At 37.1% G+C, this 19,030-nt stretch overlaps 1 protein-coding gene across 1 annotated transcript in view; it reads left to right on the plus strand.

Annotated features, from left to right (window-relative positions):
• Positions 1-19,030, plus strand: part of LOC149543102 (uncharacterized) — a 195,210-nt gene that overhangs the window by 103,014 nt on the left and 73,166 nt on the right. Inside the window, exon 10 of the mRNA XM_089798010.1 lies at positions 18,687-18,718. Within this exon, the coding sequence (XP_089654136.1) occupies positions 18,687-18,718 (32 nt within the window). The remainder of the gene's footprint in view (positions 1-18,686; positions 18,719-19,030) is intronic.

Raw genomic sequence — 19,030 nt, forward strand, 5'->3', positions numbered from 1 at the left:
TCTACAATCAGGGAAGAGCTGCTATGATACCCTATTGCAGTACTAGTTAAGGGGAAGATAGTAAGGGAATCCTACCACTTTCCTATAGAGTCTGCAATCAGGGGAGAACACCCTATTGTAGTACTAGTTAAGGGGAAGATAGTAAGGGCACCCTATCAACTTTCCTATGGAGTTTGCAATCAAGGGAGAGCGGTTAGGACACCCTATTGTAGTGCTAGTTAAGGGAAAGATAGTAATGACTCCTTTTCACAAGAACCTTTCTAGCCAAACAAGAAATCCACTAAGTAGACCACCTCGTGTGGATGCCTAACACCTATCACCGGGGCCAAGGGGGCCAAAGTTCCGCTCTTGGGCTTAGCATGGAATTGGCTTGGATTAACTTACTATCATTCAAATTTCTTTGAAGTTTATATACATGCGTGTATTGATGCTTATTTTGTGGTTGCAAGGTTTATAAGCCTAACGAAGAAGTATAGTCATTGTGCATTTTAGGATCTAATCAAGGTTATGTATGATGTCTCTACATCGTGTCTTCTTTGTGTCTTCATGCATCAATGTGTATGCTTCGTTTTTTTCTTTTTGTCTTCATAAATTCATATGTATACTTTGCATTCAAATGCATACTACATGTGAGGCTGTTTATAGAATAGAATGAAGTAGTCTTATAGGTAAAAAATTGAATGGGATCTAGTAGTCAATTTTGTTATATAAGGTGAAACAAATATGAAAATGATTAATGCTTGCGGACAAGCAAATTCAAGAGGGGCGGACTTGTCACGACCCCTCCTAAAGAGAATCCTATAATTATTGGATAAAATATAATAATAATTCATATACTATTCCTAAAGAAATAATATTGATAAACTATAAATATTTATGATCTATTTTACTTAATTATTTATATTATTTATATGAATATAATGAAATTATTATTCATAATAATAATATCAATATATATAAGGAATAAATGTTATAATTACAATGTAAATCAATAAGACGATAATATATCTAATTATTATCACATTTAAATTATAATAAATAAGATAAATAATATTAAATATACATGATATATATATATAGTATATATCTAAATACGTATAATCTAAGTCACAAGGTTCGAATTCGAGTTTGAGTTCGGCAACTATGAAATTTGGATAAAATTCGACAAGGAAATTTTTATTAAAAAAATGCGATATGAAATTCACCTTATATTAAAAAATAAAATATATATTAAAAAAAAATATAAATATGTATAATAGTATATTCAATAATTAATTTTTATTTTCTTTTGACTCCTAAAAAAAGAATTAATACTAATTTTTACTTTAGAAAACATTAACCTTTAAAACAAAATAAAATCTCTAACTATATTAATTAAAACTTAAAATAGATATACATTAATTTTTTATTTAACTTAACAAAATAAAATGAAAAATAATAAAAGTAATCAAATTTAAAATTCACTAACATATTAATGTAATAATAAATAAATTACCTAGTAAACATTAATATTATAATTAAAATTAATAAACATAAATAAACTTATATCTTCTTAATAGTAATTAGTAAATAAAAATGACAAATTTAAATCTATCTCAAACATCTAAAAATATGTACGAAAACCTTAAAAATAAACAATATATTAAATTGAAATATTTGGACGCCATTGTTGGTTTGTTTGTCGAAGGCCATAGAAAAGCTTGATAGGGTTGGAGACGAGGAATGCCTTTCCGAGGATCATTTTTTGCAAATTTGGTTGTAAAAGAGACTGTTTGCAATTCTAGACGAAAATCCCAGAGAAAGCGGAGAAAAATTGTACAGAACAAACAAGTAATAGATGTGTTTCGTTGCAGACTTTGTTTGCCCCGGCTCCCAACTATCTTCTGAAACACTCTTCAATTGGCTAAAGCTATTCCACTTCCATTGAACTGAGGCCATGATTTAAGAGAACCAGATTTTTTTTTTTTCTGCAATACGAATTCAATCCGAACTTTTACGAATTTTTGAATTTTTTTTAAGGTTCGCCAAATTCCGAATCTGAAGCCGAAAATTCAGCGAACCTTGTGACGTAGCGTATAATAATATATCATTATTTAATATAATGATCTTAGGGTATGTTTAATAATATAGTTATAATTCATCATAATATCTAAGATTACATAATATTGTAATAGTCTTTACATAATTTATATAATATAGTTAATATAATAATATAGTTTATAATCATTAAAAATAATATATAATTAATAAAATAATAAAATACCTTATTAATATAATTAATATTAATTTGAAAGGACACGACTCTATGTATATACTCATATATATAATATATCAACGCATTGGAAAATAGATCAGAGAAAAGATATGGAAAAATGGGATACAAATTAAAGAAAAAGTCACAAATGAATGACCCCTAAAAAGTCATTACAAATGGAAGGACCCGAGAGAAAACATATTTACAGTAAGAAACCCTAATGTCCCAAAAAGGGTCATTACACAAGTGGTGTATTGTTATAGTTGGATGAGCCACTCTTTTGGGCTTAATTGGGTTGAGCAATCTTTGGGCTCGCTTTGGAGGTTTTCCTTTGCAAATTCTACTATGGTTTGCTATGGAAATAAGATAGGGTTTAGGATTTTATCAAATTTATTGATTATTCATATGATGTTAATTATTCACAAGTCAAACTCTCTAACTCTAAATGAGTTTACTCTAAAATAGTAAAGTTAAGTAAATTATATAGTTGAAATCGTTAATTTGATCAAAGTAGGTATATCCCAATTTTGAGACAATATAACTATCCCAATGATTTGGCTTTTTTCCAATGAACACGTGAAGTAATTTTGGAGTTTTCTATTCACAATCTCGTTTGATAGGCTGATTGTGTACACATCTTGATTTTTATTTTCCAGATTTTCTTCATAAGGTATTGCAAAAATGGCCTTGGAGTTTAATATCTCTATGCAAGACAGTGCTCCTTGGTAATCAATGCAAGCTTACAACTTCTCTATGGAATAATTTAGCAACATTATAGGCATCTCTTGACTTCGTTCAAGGTATAAAGTATTCTTCTCAAAAAATGTATTTACAACAACAAAATTAGATTTATTACCTTGTTCAGTTCCTACTTCTCTTCAGCCCAAGAATGAGGTAGATGTCTACACTAAATTATCTCTCTAGTTTAGGTTGTGGGTGATATAAACTTGTATTTTAATTCTTCCATTTGATATGTTCACGAGCACAACTTTTACAATATTCTTGACAACTACTCTCATCCTTGTCGGTAAAAAGTATTATAGCCGACGAGTAGAATTGGTATCTGAAAGGGCGCATGATGGTTGAGTCACCCCTTCGGAATGTACATCGTTCGAATGGACTATTGGATCATCATTTGTAATCATTGTAATGGGAGTTGCATATGTGCTTATATGAGTAATGTATTTGTTCAGTGTTACATTCTAATCTATATCTGTTTACCCTGATGGTAAACATTTGGTGCTGTTGCCAGTCAAACTTGGTATACAAGAGGTGTTATGAAGATTAATGTCGAATTTGCTCAATAAAGATAGGAATAGAATAAAAGACAAGGATGATATATGCACAGCACGGAAAGCATTAATTTTAACAGAATAGGCGAAGCATAGACAGAAGTTTCAGCAGCTTATTGACGCACACTGAGGGGGTGAAGGAGAATTGATGGAGGGGGTGCATTCACCTAGCAGACTGAGGAGTGTTGAGGATTTTCTTAAAGAAACATGCTAGGAATTGAATTTGGTAGAAGGGACAAGGGAGGAGTTCCCAAACTTGTATACGTCAAGGGTAGAGAAACTGAACAGAAGGGAAGGAACCCGCATGGCTCGAATTGTCGAAGGAGTGCAAGCGTGGGGTGAACTCTTCGTTCTCGATACACCTGACGAACGGATACAAGTAGAGAATCGAACAACTTTGTTTGAAGAAGATCTCTTCACACCGGGTAATGCGGTGTTCCAAAGTAAGGCAATTGTCATAAGTGGTGTGATTGTGTAGAACAATGCGGGTACTCAGAACAATGTAGGTACTCAGAATAGCACGGGTACTCAACAAGTACCACAGATTCAAAAGAAATTAACAATGGAAGGACCAAAGGAAAAATTATCAAAGTTCAATGGTGATGGGATGACCAATCTAGTTAGACATTATAAGACGTGAAACAATCTAGACGGTGAATGGTGTAACGGACCAAGATGACTGGTTCGACAATTTTCGGTGACCCTATGGGGTGTAGTGATTGATTGGTTTTCGGATGCTGATCTACGGAAGTTAACTTCATGGCTAGATGTCAAGAAAGAATTCATAGTAGAGTTCTGATTATTGAGGGATGATAACGAGATAGTAGCGAAAATACATAGTACCAAATAGGGAAAGAACAAAAGAATTCACATATATGCAAGGAGGTTGAAAGAGCTGGTAGGAAAAATGGAAAGCCAACCAATGGACGGATTGAAGAAAAGGAAGTTTGTTGAAGGGCTACAATCAACATTGAAAAAGAAGATGAAAATTGTACCTCCAACATTATATGTGAATGCATATAATTGGACAATGGACTTGGAGAGTGAACAAAAAAGGGGTAAAAAGAAGAAAAAGAAATTGTCAACTCAGAAGATTCATCCTCCTAAAGCAACAGTTACGAGGAGTCAAGTAAGAAGGTTCGAGCACTACAAAAGGACATGTTACGTATGATGGAGTTCAAGAACATGAAAAAGAATCTTGGACAAGTGAGAGAAGGGGAATTGTAGGGTATGGATTGTAAGGAAGAGGGCCACACAAAGGGCTCCTACCCGAAGAAACAATTTTGCGAAATCTGCCAAATTGCGGGACATTCCACCAAAGAATGCCCATTCAATATGAAAATGAAGAGACACCAACAGGTACTACTAATGCAAGAAGTATCCACCTTGAGAGCAAGAACAAATACAAACAACGACGCAACCTCAGGAAGGTACCATAACAACAACTGACGTGAATAAGGCGGTAACAACAATAATAATAATAACAATAACGAGGGTTGAAGCCAGATACAGTACGATCCGAGTCGATGGCCAATGATACAATGTCATGTGTGCAACCTCTAGTGACATTTCGCTAGAGATTGTACCATGAAGGGAACACCATAACTGTTGTGCAGATGGTGTGGTCCTAGAGACCATGAGGATTTGAAATGCCCTAAGCAAGGGGTGAACTTGTTAAGTATAGAAACATGTGATGAAGAGATATTAGCTATTACTCATGAGCAAGCAAAGAAAACAACGTATCCAGATTCGAAAGAGGAGAAGAGGAGGTTGCAGCAAGCGTGAGTAGAATTAGAAAAAGAAATGGAAGCTGGAAAATCACAAACAAAGGATACCGCCGACACCTCAAAGAGGAACCTAGCATAACAAAATATTATACAATAGGTAATGCAAACAGAGTTTCCTATGAAGCTGAATGACCGTCTTCTTACAATGCCTCATCTACGAACGACAATACTGAACATGACACCACTTTCGAAGGCGACGAAAGATACAGGGAAAGATGGCAGTAGAATTACTGCGATAGACCCAACGCTACTTGCACTTACTATAGGAAGACACCTTGTAGTAGTAGAAATGGGTATCCTTGGAACTATCTTGATGGGCACAATTGTAGATGGAGGATCATGAGTGAATGTACTATCAGAAGACATATGGAAGAAGTTGGGGCAACTTACGTTGTGAACACCTACATTTCAACTGCTCATTATAGATCAACACAATATCAAAGCCTTTAGGGACCCTAATTGCGCAAACTGTAACCATCGAGACACAACCATTGTTATTGGATTTTGTGGTCATACCATTAAAAAGAAAAGGGTATGACGTCATTCTTGGATGGGGTTGGCTAGTACAGGCGAAAGTAAAATATGATTGGAAACAAAATACTCTGTCCATGGAAGGCGAAGGCTAGAGATTTGTAATTGACCTACATACACAAATGGTAAGAGAGGAGGCAACATTGTTGAATTCCAAAGGCAAAGGTGAAGGTGATGATGAAGGGAAGAAACTAATAGAACCCAATATAGAAGGTATCCTCAGTCTAGAAGGAGGGTCCAATGATGATGACTTAGATTCAGTGAATGGCTTACTCCATTGGCAAATGGAGGACTATGAGCTCTTTCGAATTGTAACATGTTTTGGGTCGAATGGAAATAAAGGAGAGGAGAATGAATTTCCGAAGGAGTATAGAGAAGTGAAGGAAGGAGAAGCTCAAATAGATGAAACAACGACACATACATTTAGCGAAGACAAGCTGATTAAATACGAAGAACCCACAGTAAAGACGATGAACTTAGGGGATGAAGCCAACCCGAAGAATACATTTGTGGGAGATGATTAGAATCCAGTCCTAAAAGCGACAACATTTAAAATATTTATGGAATATAAAGTTGTGTTTGTGTGGACGTATAGGGACTTGAAAGGTGTACTGGGAGTAGTACCTGTACGGAAGCGGCCATATCAGATGAACAAAAATTATGCCGCATGGGTCATTGATGAGATCAACTGAATGCTCGAAACATGCATTATTTTTAGTGTGCAGATGAGTGAGTGGGGATCATCGATTGTGATATCCATAAAGAAGGATACCACTTAGATAAGAATATGTGTGGGCTTTCGATGCCTGAATGCAGTAACGATTAAGGATCCATTTCCGATACCTTTCACTGATAGTATTTTGGAAGAAGTCGTGGGGCACGAAATCTATTCATTCATGGATGGATTTTCTAGATATAACGAGATATCCATCGCCGAAGAAGATAGGCTTAAAACAACTTTCACAGTAGAAGATGGAGTATATGCCTACAATAGAATGCCGTTCGGACTGCGCAATGCCTTGGCAACATTTCAGAGAATTATCTTGCACATCTTCGATAAGATGTCAGTTGGGAACTTCAAGGCATTTTTGGACGATTGGTCAATTTTTAGTGTGGAGGTCAACCATCTGTCCACACTCAGAGAATGCATGGAAAAATGCAGACGAACAAGATTGGCACGAAACCTGAAGAAGTGCAAATTCATGGTACTGCAAGGGAGGCTATTGAGACGCATAGTATGTAAAGCAGGATTAAAGACAGATCCTAACAAGGTCTAGGTAATCTTAGAAATGCCACCTTCAACGGGCGTGACGGACGTAAAATCATTCCCATGGGACATAAGATACTACCGAAGGTTCATTAAGAGCTTTGCGAAAATATCCTATCCGCTTAACAAATTAACTTGCAAGGGAGAACCCTACAAATGGGATAGAAAGCAGAATGAAGCCTTTGAAGGATTGAAGACACACTTAGCCATAAAACCTATCTTGACTTATCCAAACTGGGATAAGGAGTACCATGTTCATGTTGATGCATCGAACCACGTAGTTGGAGCAACGTTGGCGTAGACAGGTGATCACAGATTAGATCATCTGTTGTACTTTGCTAATAGACTACTATTTAAAGCAGAGAAGAATTATAGTACAATAGAGCAGGACATTCTCAGAATGGTGTACGCCATACAGAAGTTTAGACATTATCTACTGGCGACTCCATTCGTATTTTATGTAGATCATCAAGCACTGTTATATCTCGTGAACAAACAGATCATCCAAGGACAGATAAGAAAATGCCTATTATTGTTATGGGCGTTTACATTCAAAATTGTGATACGGCCTAGCAAAAGCCATGTAAGCGCAAACCATTTATCAAGGATCAAACCAGGAGAACCACCAAAGGGAGTCCACGATAGATTTTCTTGACACACAACTATTCCAGATTGCCATACTACCATCTTGGTATGCAAGTATCGGGGAATATCTGTCGACGAGACAATCTCCTAGGGAAACGTCGCTAAGTGAGAGGAGGAAATTGGTGCTGAGAAGTCGTACATTTCAATTGATCAACGAGTTGTATAAGATAGGACCTGAGTAGATTTTACAACAATGTTTTCTAGAAGAAGAAATACCAAAGGTGTTGAAGGAAGCACATAAAGGACCCGTAGGAGGACATATGGGGCCAGATACAACTGCGTGGAAAATACTTCTAGTAGGCTTATGGTGGCCAACTGTGCACAACGACGCCAGGGAGTGGGTTGTTGCATGCGATACATGTCAGAGGGTTGGGAAACCATTGAAGAGGGATTTCATGCCTTTGAACCCTTCACATGCACATGAATTATTTGAACATTGGGGGTTGGACTTTGTCAGCCCCCTCAAGGTAAGAAGAACCAGCAAATGCAGGTACATTGTGGTAGCAACGGAGTACCTTACCAAGTGGGTAGAGGCATGAGCCGTACCAGACAACTCTGTAAAAAGTACGACAAAATTCATCTATGACCATATCATCACACGGTATGGAATCCTGCTATAGTTGACAAGCGACTGCGGGGGACATTGCGTCAATCACATCATTTGACTGTTGACCACAGAGTTCAAGATATACCATTCTCTATCGAGCTCGTACTATCCTAGAGCAAATGGACAAGTAGGAGCTACAAATAAAATCTTAATCGAAGTAATTTATAAATCTTGTGCAGTTGAAGGAGAGGATTGAGAAGAAAAGCTACCATCGGTGTTATGGGCGTACCGTTCTTCATACAAGGTAACCACAAGACACTCCGTTTCAGTTGATGTATGGATAGAACGCCGTTGTACCGATGGAATTCATGGTACCAAGTTTAATAATTGCGATTGAAAACAAACTAAGAGATATGGAAAGTCTGAGGGAAAGATTTTTTAATTTAAATGAACTTGACGAGTGATGATTGTAGGCACAATGGACCATTGAAGTTACACAATACAGGTGTAAGGCATGGCATGACAAGCACTTGAAATTAAATAAATTTCAACTAAGCCAATTAGTTTTAAAATATAATGTGCGCAATGAAATCAAATCGGAAAAATTTAAGGTGAAATGGGTCGGGTCTTATAAATTTGTGAAGTTGTCATGTCCCCATTTTGGAGGCAATTTGATTTAATTAATTAAATTAATTAGGTTGTCCAAAATAATGAATATTTTATGAGGATGACTAATTAATTATTTTAATGAAATAAATAAGTGGTATTAAGTTAATTATTTATAAAGTTATCAAATAAATTAATATGAAAAGGTAACTTTATATTTAATTAATTTAATAAAGTGACTTGAATTATAAAATATTTTATAAAGTCACTAATAGATAAAATAAAATAATGTTCTAGAAGTTTTTAGAGAAAGTGGAGAAAAAGAATAAATAGGCACCCCGAGCTTCATTCTAATCATCCAGATTTGTTGTTGTTGATGCTGATGTTTGTTGATGTGCATTGTGGAGCCTAGGGTTTCTGCAATAGTCACAACTGGCCATTGAGAACGAAAACTCTCAATTGGTACGCAATTTTGAGGGTGTGAAATATCACTTGAATTATTGCAGCTGTGAGGAAGATACTTCAGTCTTCTATTTGTGCTACATTGAGAAAAAATATTTGTGGCCATTGAGAACGAAAACTCTCAATTGGTACGCGATTTTGAGGGTGTGAAATATCACTTGAATTATTGCAGCTGGGAGGAAGATACTTCAGTCTTCTATTTGTGTTACATTGAGAAAAAATATTTGAGTACAAAAAGCAGGCCGAAAAAGCAGTTCGAAAAAAAGGCCAAAAAAGCAGTTCGGAAAAAGCAGGAAGAAAAAGCAGAACCGAAAAAGCAGGCCAAAAAAGCAAGTCCGGAAAAGCAATCCAAAAAATAAAAAATAAAAAGCAATCCGAAAAAAGCAAATTCGAAAAAGCAAAGAAAATTATTACAGCCATCTACAATCAGGGGCGGCAGCTAGAGAGGCACGACTTGGGCACTTGAAGAGGTTATTTTCTGTTCAGTGGTATTGCAATACATCTATTCTCTAAGGCGACTTCATATGCCAGGTCTGATGTTTATTTTCATAGTTGCCTTTCACTATAGAGTGCTGTTGTAATTGTCATTTCGTATCAGACCTATCATTCATTAATAGATATATCATTCATTTTTACATTCCTCACAATGGTATCAGCAATCCATGGTTTTAGTTGTATTTAATCATGCATGTGATTAGCGTACTGCTGTAGGGGAGTATTGAAGTTAGATATTTAGTGTTGCATTAGTTTTCATTGACAGCTCTGTAGGTGCATATTACTTTGCCAGCAATCATCATATTTTGATATCTTTGTAAATGCCAAGAGTCTTGGCTAACTTAGTATGAATATTGTATTGGACACTCATTCTCAATTAAGAAGATACAATTGCTGGTCATTAATAGTTGTCTTTGAACGTTAATATATCATTTCTTATCAGCCAGTTAGCTTGCATACCAACTGTTTGTTAAAATACCAGTTGGCTGTAGGTGATCGTTTTCATGATTAGAACTCATATATGCATTCACTATTGCCAAAATTAGTTGCATATTTATGTTAGGTCATTGTTTAGACAATTTGGAGTCTTTTGTAAGCATTCTCTTTGAGGCAAATCCAAACAAGAGTCACTGCAACAATCTGAAAAGTTATATCAGTCAGAGGACCCTTGCTTGCAAAGTGTTTGACGAAATGTCAAACAACTGAAGTATAAAGATTTTTGGTGTTGGAAAAAGTTATAACCTATTGGGGTTATTACAGAAGTTGGCGATAATGGAGCAATAAAACTATGGATGCTCAACGAGAAAGAAGTGCCCGATGTAGTGAATGGGTCGAAGCTGAAAGTCTATCATGGAAGAAATAATGTGCCTCCGCAGATGAACAATGTAGAGACAATATAAAATAATAATAAGTAGTGATGTATATATGTAAATATAAATAATAAATAATAATAAGAGAATATACCAAAAGAAAGAACCATAACCATATGGACATGAAAGAAGCAAAACAAGACGTATGGCCTTGGTAAATAAGCTATATGACCATCTGAGATAGGTTATAAAGCACTGTATGGTTAGCAAAGGTGGAAAGCAAAGACTGTATGACCGTAAGGAGATAGGAGTCACACTAGTAAGAGCTGAACCGTACTACTGTACGGTCCAGAGGGAAAGTTATGAGCTAAACACACTGTATGGCTTAAAAGGGATAGTGGAAGAACACATCCATATTGTACAGCTTAGGGAGTAGTTGAGAAAAGAACATATGCACTGTACGGTTTAAGGGAGAAGAGCACCCATATGACCTTTGAAGCAAATAGATAGGTATCGTATGACTAGGAAGGATAAAAGGTTGCAGCAGGTAACCATTCTGTTTGCACTGTACGGAGCTGGGAAATAGAATGAAGATATCGTACAGCTACAATCATCAATTATACCGTACTGCTTAGGAGAAAAGGGCAGTTGGATTGTATTTTGTACGACTTAGAAGGAAAAGCCAAAATCCAAACATATCGTACGGTTAGAAGGCTAAGAGGGATGGGGTTGTTGTACGACTGTATGGTAACAAAGAAAACAAGCTGAGCAGCCAAAGCACAACCGTACGACAAAATAGGAGAACAAGAGGTCATCGTACAACCTTGACAATAGAACATAGCCAAGTCAAACCATCGAAATATATGACAAAACAGGAGCATACTTACATGGAATTTGTACACCATATCAGGAGATAAATGCCGTACGGCCAATAGCTTCAAAATACATCATGCGGCTGAGCAAAGACAAGAATATAAAAGACTTAAGAAAATAGAGGGTGTACCATACCGTATGGTAATAGAAGAGGTGTAGAAAGGGAGGATTACAAACTGTAGGTGTAGCCATACAGTAAGCAAAGTCAAGTGCAGAATAGTATTCTCTAAACACATCAATCAAGAGAGATTAAAGTGGAGGCGTACCATTCAACGAATAAGTCATACAGAGGGATCCAGCAACAAACCTAACCATTTTTTGTCTTTTGCACACAAAAAAACAAGGGAAGTGACAGTTATGCAGTTAGCCGGAAAGAGGGCTTGGAAAAATAAGTTGGAAGAAGATACAACGAGCGCAACCATGAACAAAAACATGAAAGCCTTGCCATCAGGAGTGCGTGTTGCAAGAGGCACAAATATAGCAGCAAGTAAAAAGAAAGGCAAACAAACAACACAACCAGCTACAACCGATCATCTCACAACACATAATGTCGCATTTGAGGGTTTGAATGGAGCGGAATGTAGGAAATGGTGACATGGGACCCCTGATAACCATCTTGTGAAGAACAACATTAAGAAGGCATAGGTGGAATGGGCAATACAAGTGCCTGTATTTTGCATTCGAGATTACGAAGGTTTCTTGCGCACAATAATAGAGATGTACGATAGGTTCTCTCAAAGTAGTTCGTTCGCCTATCTTGGGTGCGACCTTGAAATTTCATTTAAAGCACTAGATTTCACACTGGTATTTGGAATACTTGATAATGCACAGGGTGAAAGGAAAATTGACAAGAAGCCGAAAAAATTGAGTTCAGAGGTGAAGGTGTAGTTGATATAGCTGGTTTGCAGGGATTTGACACAAACAAAGAAAGAAGCCCTCATGGACACATTGAAGGGTAGAGGACTGAAAAAGTTCAATATTTAGGAAGGGCATTGGCGATCTTTGATGGACTTAGTAAAAAGTCGACTAACAGGATCGAGCTGCACATTTGACATTTCATTTCCGTTGGTCGCGATGATGAACGGGATCATATAGGGGAGAGTGTACGATTGGGCTGCACTATTGGCAAAACAGTAAGCAAAGTGCAAAACAATATTCTCTAAATAGATCAATCAACAGAGGTTAAAGTGGAGCCGTACCATTTAACAAATAGTCATACGGAGGGGTCTAGTAATGGACCTAACCATTTTTTGTCTTTTGCACACAAAAATACAAGGGAAGTGACAGCTATGCAGTCAGCCAGAAGGAGGACTTGGAAAAAGAAGTTGGAGGAAGATACAACGAGTGCAACCATGAATAGAAATGTGAAAACCTTGTTGTCAGGAGTGCGTGTTGCAGGAGGCACAAATATAGAAGCAAGTAAAAAGAAAGGCAAACAAACAACACAATTAGCTACATCCGTTCATCTCACAACATATAATGTCATGTTTGAGGGTTTGAATGGAGCGGAATGCAAGAAATGGTGACATGAGACACTTGATAACCATCTTGTGAAGAACAACATTCGGAAGGCACAGGTGGAATGGGCAATATAGATGCCTGTATTTTGCATTCGAGATTAGAAAGGTTTCTTGTGCACAATGATAGAGACGTACGATAGGTTCTCTCGAACCAGTTCGTTCCCCTATCTTGGGTGCGACCTTGTAATTTCATTTAGAGTACTATGTTTCACACGGGTATTTGGAATACTTGGTCATGCACAGGGTGAAAGGAAAATCAACAAGAAGCCGAAAAAATTGAGTTGAGAGGTGAAGGCGCAGCTGATACAGCTGGTATGCAGGGATTTGGCACAAACAAAGAAAGAAGCCCTCATGGACATGTCGAAGGGTAGAGGATTGAAAAAGTCCAATATTCAGGAAGGACATTGGCGATGTCTGATGGACTTAGTGAAAAGTCAACTCACAGGATCGAGCCGCACATTCGACATTTTATTTTCATTTGTTGTGATGATGAACGGGATCATATAGGGGAGAGTGTACGATTGGGCTGCACTACTGGCATAATGGATGTACGAATTCATGATATTGCAACGTAAGACATTCTACATGCAACATTATGTAGCCGGATTGTTCTTGGAGGCGACAACATGAATGATTCCTCACGACAGGCTGGACGCCAAGCCTAGGCCAGTCGTGCTAGGCGAACCCCCTATCATGCAATGAAGACACCTCGACACACTTGGCTATAAGGCTACAGTCAGATAGAAGCAACCAAGATTGGATGGAGGAGATATTGATAGTGGTCGGTAGGAGACTTCTTCTGACGAGAGTGGGATCGACAGAGAGGACGAAGAAGATGACAAGGAGATGGAAGTGATTACAGCGAAAACATTACTATTTCTGCAGCTTGCACTTTTGATGATGACACACTTTGTTCTGGTGGGTACACACGACACGCATATCCTAGGGCTTGGTTAGTTCAGGTAGCCAGTGATGATGACTTCGGCTACTATGGCGGTGCAGCCAACTACAAAGACACCACCCATTCCGGAGGTTGTAGTTGTAGCAAGGATAGAGTTACATCTGTCACTGATGACGACAGCCATTTCAGAGGTAGCCATAGAGTTAACAAGAGGGGTTGTTCGAGAGGTTTTGCTAGCCGTACCAGAGGTAGGGGCTAAGATACTTATACTCAATGAGATAGAGGAGGATGTGATGGAGGTACCTATACAAGAGATTCCTAAGAACTCGACAACACCACAGGTGAGACTGGAGGTAGTGAGATCTGATGCAGTGGTCACCATAGATGATGCATTACTAGCCACCAGTGAAGAGGCTGTAGCCGAGGACTTAAGTGAGCATGAGCTGAGTGGGAATTTGGGTAGCAGGTTTAGCATGAGACCCATAGTGTCGACTCTTGTCACTGTCTCACCCACGAGAGAGGTACCTAAGGTGATAGATCTTCCAGCCCTAGCAATGAGTAATCATCCTACTGTGGAGTTACCACCACCCCCACCACTGACAGGGAGCACAATTGGGAGGATGTTGGAAGTTGTAGAGATAACAATGGCCACAGAACTCACCACACCATCTAACACTCTGACAGCCATAGAGGAGGACATGGAGAGACACTTAGCAGATGTACTGACTCGAGGTAGACGAGTAGTACTCTCGTCACAGAGATGCGCCTTGGAGTCGGTAGTTAGAGCAAGTCTTGGCATTTATGAGAGTTGGTTGTCCAGCGGCATTCTCCAAATGTTTGAGGCGAGAGGATGGCTAAGCATAGAGACCCCAAAGATGTGAGAGGAGTGGAATACCTAGGAGCTTGTGGTGGAGAGCAGAGTTGAGCAACTCACGCAAGGGATAGTATAGGTGTATTGGGAGGTGTACTATGCTCTGCACAGGAGTAAGGTAGATCAGGTAGCAATAGTATAGGCTTGGGAGGAGACTACTACTAGACTGGCCTCAGTAGAAGCAAGTTTGGCCACCTAGCAGGCAGCTTGGGAAAAGGAGCACCCAACACTCATCGCTGACAAGGCAGCAGTTCTCAGTTGGGGGATGCAAACAAAGAATCATATACAAAGGAAGTAGAGCTCCGAAAGATAGCCGACATGACCAAAAACCTCACATATTTGGGTAAAGATTTTATCAACCACAAAATCTATGGCAAGACCTCCACTATAGCCCCTTTTATTAGGTTCACCATCATTGCACCTTGAGAATGCACAGATTCTATCCTTTGAAAAGAAAATGCTCTTGAATAACATATTTCAGCCATGGAGTTCCATCCATGTCAGATGAGTTTTGTCGTGCTCCTCACAGCTTTTGCTTGGGATCATAATTTTCACGTGGAATCAAAGATAACAACCTCCACTCTAATCTTTTTCAATAATAAACATTTCTTAATTTAGCTACGTTGTCTAATACATCACTTCTATGCTTTAAAACTTAGTTATTGGTTCGAGTTTGGTTCGAAATATGGGTTTGAAGAATCGGTTCGCCGATACGGCAAAATTTTGGAAAGGGTTTTGGGTTCGTTCGTACAAAAACATGTAAAAATAATAATAAAATTATATATATATACATATTTATGAAGCCTAGAAGCATAGAGTATCATAAAATCATATGATGTAAACTAAGTTAATCATTTAAACAACAAAAACACCACAGGCATAAACCTTAAACACGTAAGGTGTAATCATAGCATCACGAACTTCTTTTGCTCATAAAATCACCTATTTGCACACCACAAATGATGTTAGAAGCTAAAATAACCTACTTACATTCACTTTTTAGAGCAACCAGAACTCAAAAAATATAAATTATGTTATAAAAAACAGCTTAAATGTCACCCGTTTGTGTAAAATCGCCCAAATTTATCCCCAATTCGATTTGGGCAGCTAAAATTTGCTCGAGTTCGAATTTTGGATTGTGAGTTTGAACCAGTGTAGGGAAAATCGAACCCTGATCGAACCTAGGTCAAACTGGACCAACATTTTGAATTGGTTCGAACCCAGGCAGGGTTCTTGGGCCAACACAACAAACCCAGGTAACTAAGCCTTAAAATGCACGAATAACTTTGAATGAATTCAACCAATGTTATATGGTTGTGGCTATTCTTTTGTTGGCTGTTTATAACTATAGTTTTAGATAATCTATTACTCGAAGAAATTATATGGGCAACAAATAGTGCCTCTACTTCTTTAAGTGTTTAAACAATTATATAAATTATTGGTTATAGACCTATATTACCTCGAGCTTTTGAGACAGTGAGAACAAGTTATTGAAGGAGGCATTACAGGGATAGGGATGGGAGGGAGCCATTTTTGGGGGATTCTAGGGTATGAGTATAAAAAATAGTGAAAACTTTATAAAAGATATAAAGTTTCAAACATTCATATGATAGCTTTGATTAGACTATCGTCATATACATCATAGAGCCTTAAACCTTATATTGGAGTTTCATTTGATATTTTCATTTCATAGAAAGTGTATTACGCATATGTATTATATAAAATTACTTCAAATTGGACAAAGTCTGCAGGTTTCAACTAGAAAATGCCATGGCACATGAGGAAGTGGCCCCTACCCAAAACTTGACATCTCTGTCACCTAGCCATTTTGGGGACAATTGGATGCTGAGTAGATGAACCCCCACTGTCCCTAATGTCTGCTCAATCCTCCATAACACCAGGAAACATCTTCGGCCGTTTGGAAGGGCTAGGCAACCTTTGTAGTTGGGAATGCTCTTAGGCATTTGATTGTGTATTGCGACGTAAATGACAAACTAGAAGCACAATTAGGGTACAACAAGATGTGATGTGATGTGAAGGAAATGTTGAGCACACGGTTATACCAAGAGGGGTTGGGATGAATTGGTATATCAACTTTTATCAATTTAAACTTGATCAATCAGAATAGCTCCACTTACTCAATTTCAATAATCATGCACATAGTAACACAATATTTTTGTGGAAACCCTTATGGGAGAAAACTATGAAATATGCTTATATGATAATCTATTACCAATTTTCTTGGTGCAAGATACTAGAGACAGCAACTCATTCAATTTGTTAGCACTTGCCCACTAGAGGCACCTACCCCTCATTCAATTCGGGAGCACTACTAGCCCACTAGAGGCCTCAGCCCCTCATTCAATTTGTGAGCACTAGCTCAATAGGGGCATCAGCCCCTCATTCTAATTGTCTTCTCAAGAGCTATAACTCTTTTCTTCAATCCACTCTAGTTAAATCTGCTATAGACTGATCACACAACTCTTATAATGTGATCACAATCATCTCATGAATTTTTTTTGTAGCCACTTTTAATCTTTGTTTGTTCACTCCATCACGCTGCACTTATAAATCTGTGATTTAGCTTGCTTTGAAGTCTCCTAAAACTCTTCACAAATCTGTTCAAATCAGTGCCATAAAACTTGCTCATGAGTTCTTGATAATATGCTTTAGAAGGTCTCTATAAATCTGCTCGCGCCGTTGTCATATTTCTGCTCGCTAATACTAAATATATTTCTGTTTTAATGTCTCCACAAAATCTATCCTTTTAATGATATATTTGAAGAATATTCACTTCACAGACCTCTTACTCATGTCCTTTTTTAATACAATATACATCTTCACCAAGAGAAGCAACTCTTGATTAGTGTGCAATATTCTTCATATATTTAAATCAGAATTAAACATCTTTCATACTTCACTCTACATTCTGCTCGAAAGGTACTTCACTCTATTCGACTTGAAAGATCTGCCTTTATATTTCTAATGGTTCTATGAATTGATGCAACTCTTTGAAATGGAAACAACCATTTTAATAGTCATGCCTGTACAAATACGCCTTAACTCATTATTTTTCTTGTTATTGAAAAATTGACTTCCAGAAGTTTATTCTCTACCACCCCATAGTTGTATTCCTTTCACATTTGACTATCACCATTTTTAGCTTCATGTCTACCACAGCAAATGTATTTGTTTGAACAACAATTGGAATTGCAAATCGCTGGTTTATCTTTGTCTGTTTTTTTTTGTATGCTTGGGTCTATGAGATCTGTGTACAGGGTTCACTATATTTTACACATAGATCACTGTTTATCCCCACTGGGTTTTCTTCTTGTTTCTTTTCTTTTCATGTTCATATATTCGTCAACCTTGCCAATGCATCTAGTGCCAAAAGTACAATCGACACTTCGCGAACATGTGAATCTGATAATTTTATTGCACACTTATTGTTTCAAACTCAAATGTTCCCTGGTTTTGATCTCATAGCCCTTGCCAATGCATCTGCATTTTAACAAGTATGTGGTACTATAGTTGAGCAGTAAAATTATGATGTGTTAATATTTAAATTTAAACTTTAAATTAATCATCTTCTTGCATTTGATTGGCAACTTATTTAAAATTTTGGGAAATCTGTCTTAGGAATTTAGAGGTATTCTATCACTGATTTGTGTTGGTAGGCATAAGTGGTGGTAAATCAAATTTCTATTGGTATCTGAGTATTGATTCTATATTTGGATTTGATTATTTTTTTTATTTTCACGAAGTGTTCAGACAGTTGTATCAACTTTGTCTCTTATGGTGCTTTCCTTGGGTTTTTGTTTCGCAGTTTTGCTTTGAAGATGGTAAAATGACTCAGGCGTGAGTATTCTCGTATTGTAATTATTAAATTATCTGTGGATTCATTTTGAAAATGTGGCGGATGATACAATGAATGATATATTGAAATTCATATATCAATACAAGACCTAACAAAAGATGATTATTCATTTATTATTGGTATACTATGTTTCTGTGTTAATTACATACATTTTAAAAATCAAGAAGAAAGCACATTTGAGTAATTTAATGAATAATGAAATAAATACATTAGGAAATACTGGTGTGACATTTTCAGAGAGGTTCATCTTCTTATATAGAGTTGGATAGATTTAATTGATAATAAATAAATAA

Source organism: Cupressus sempervirens, chromosome 8 (genome assembly GCF_028749045.1).
Source record: "Cupressus sempervirens isolate cs-2001-9-10 chromosome 8, ASM2874904v1, whole genome shotgun sequence".
Taxonomy (NCBI): domain Eukaryota; kingdom Viridiplantae; phylum Streptophyta; class Pinopsida; order Cupressales; family Cupressaceae; genus Cupressus; species Cupressus sempervirens.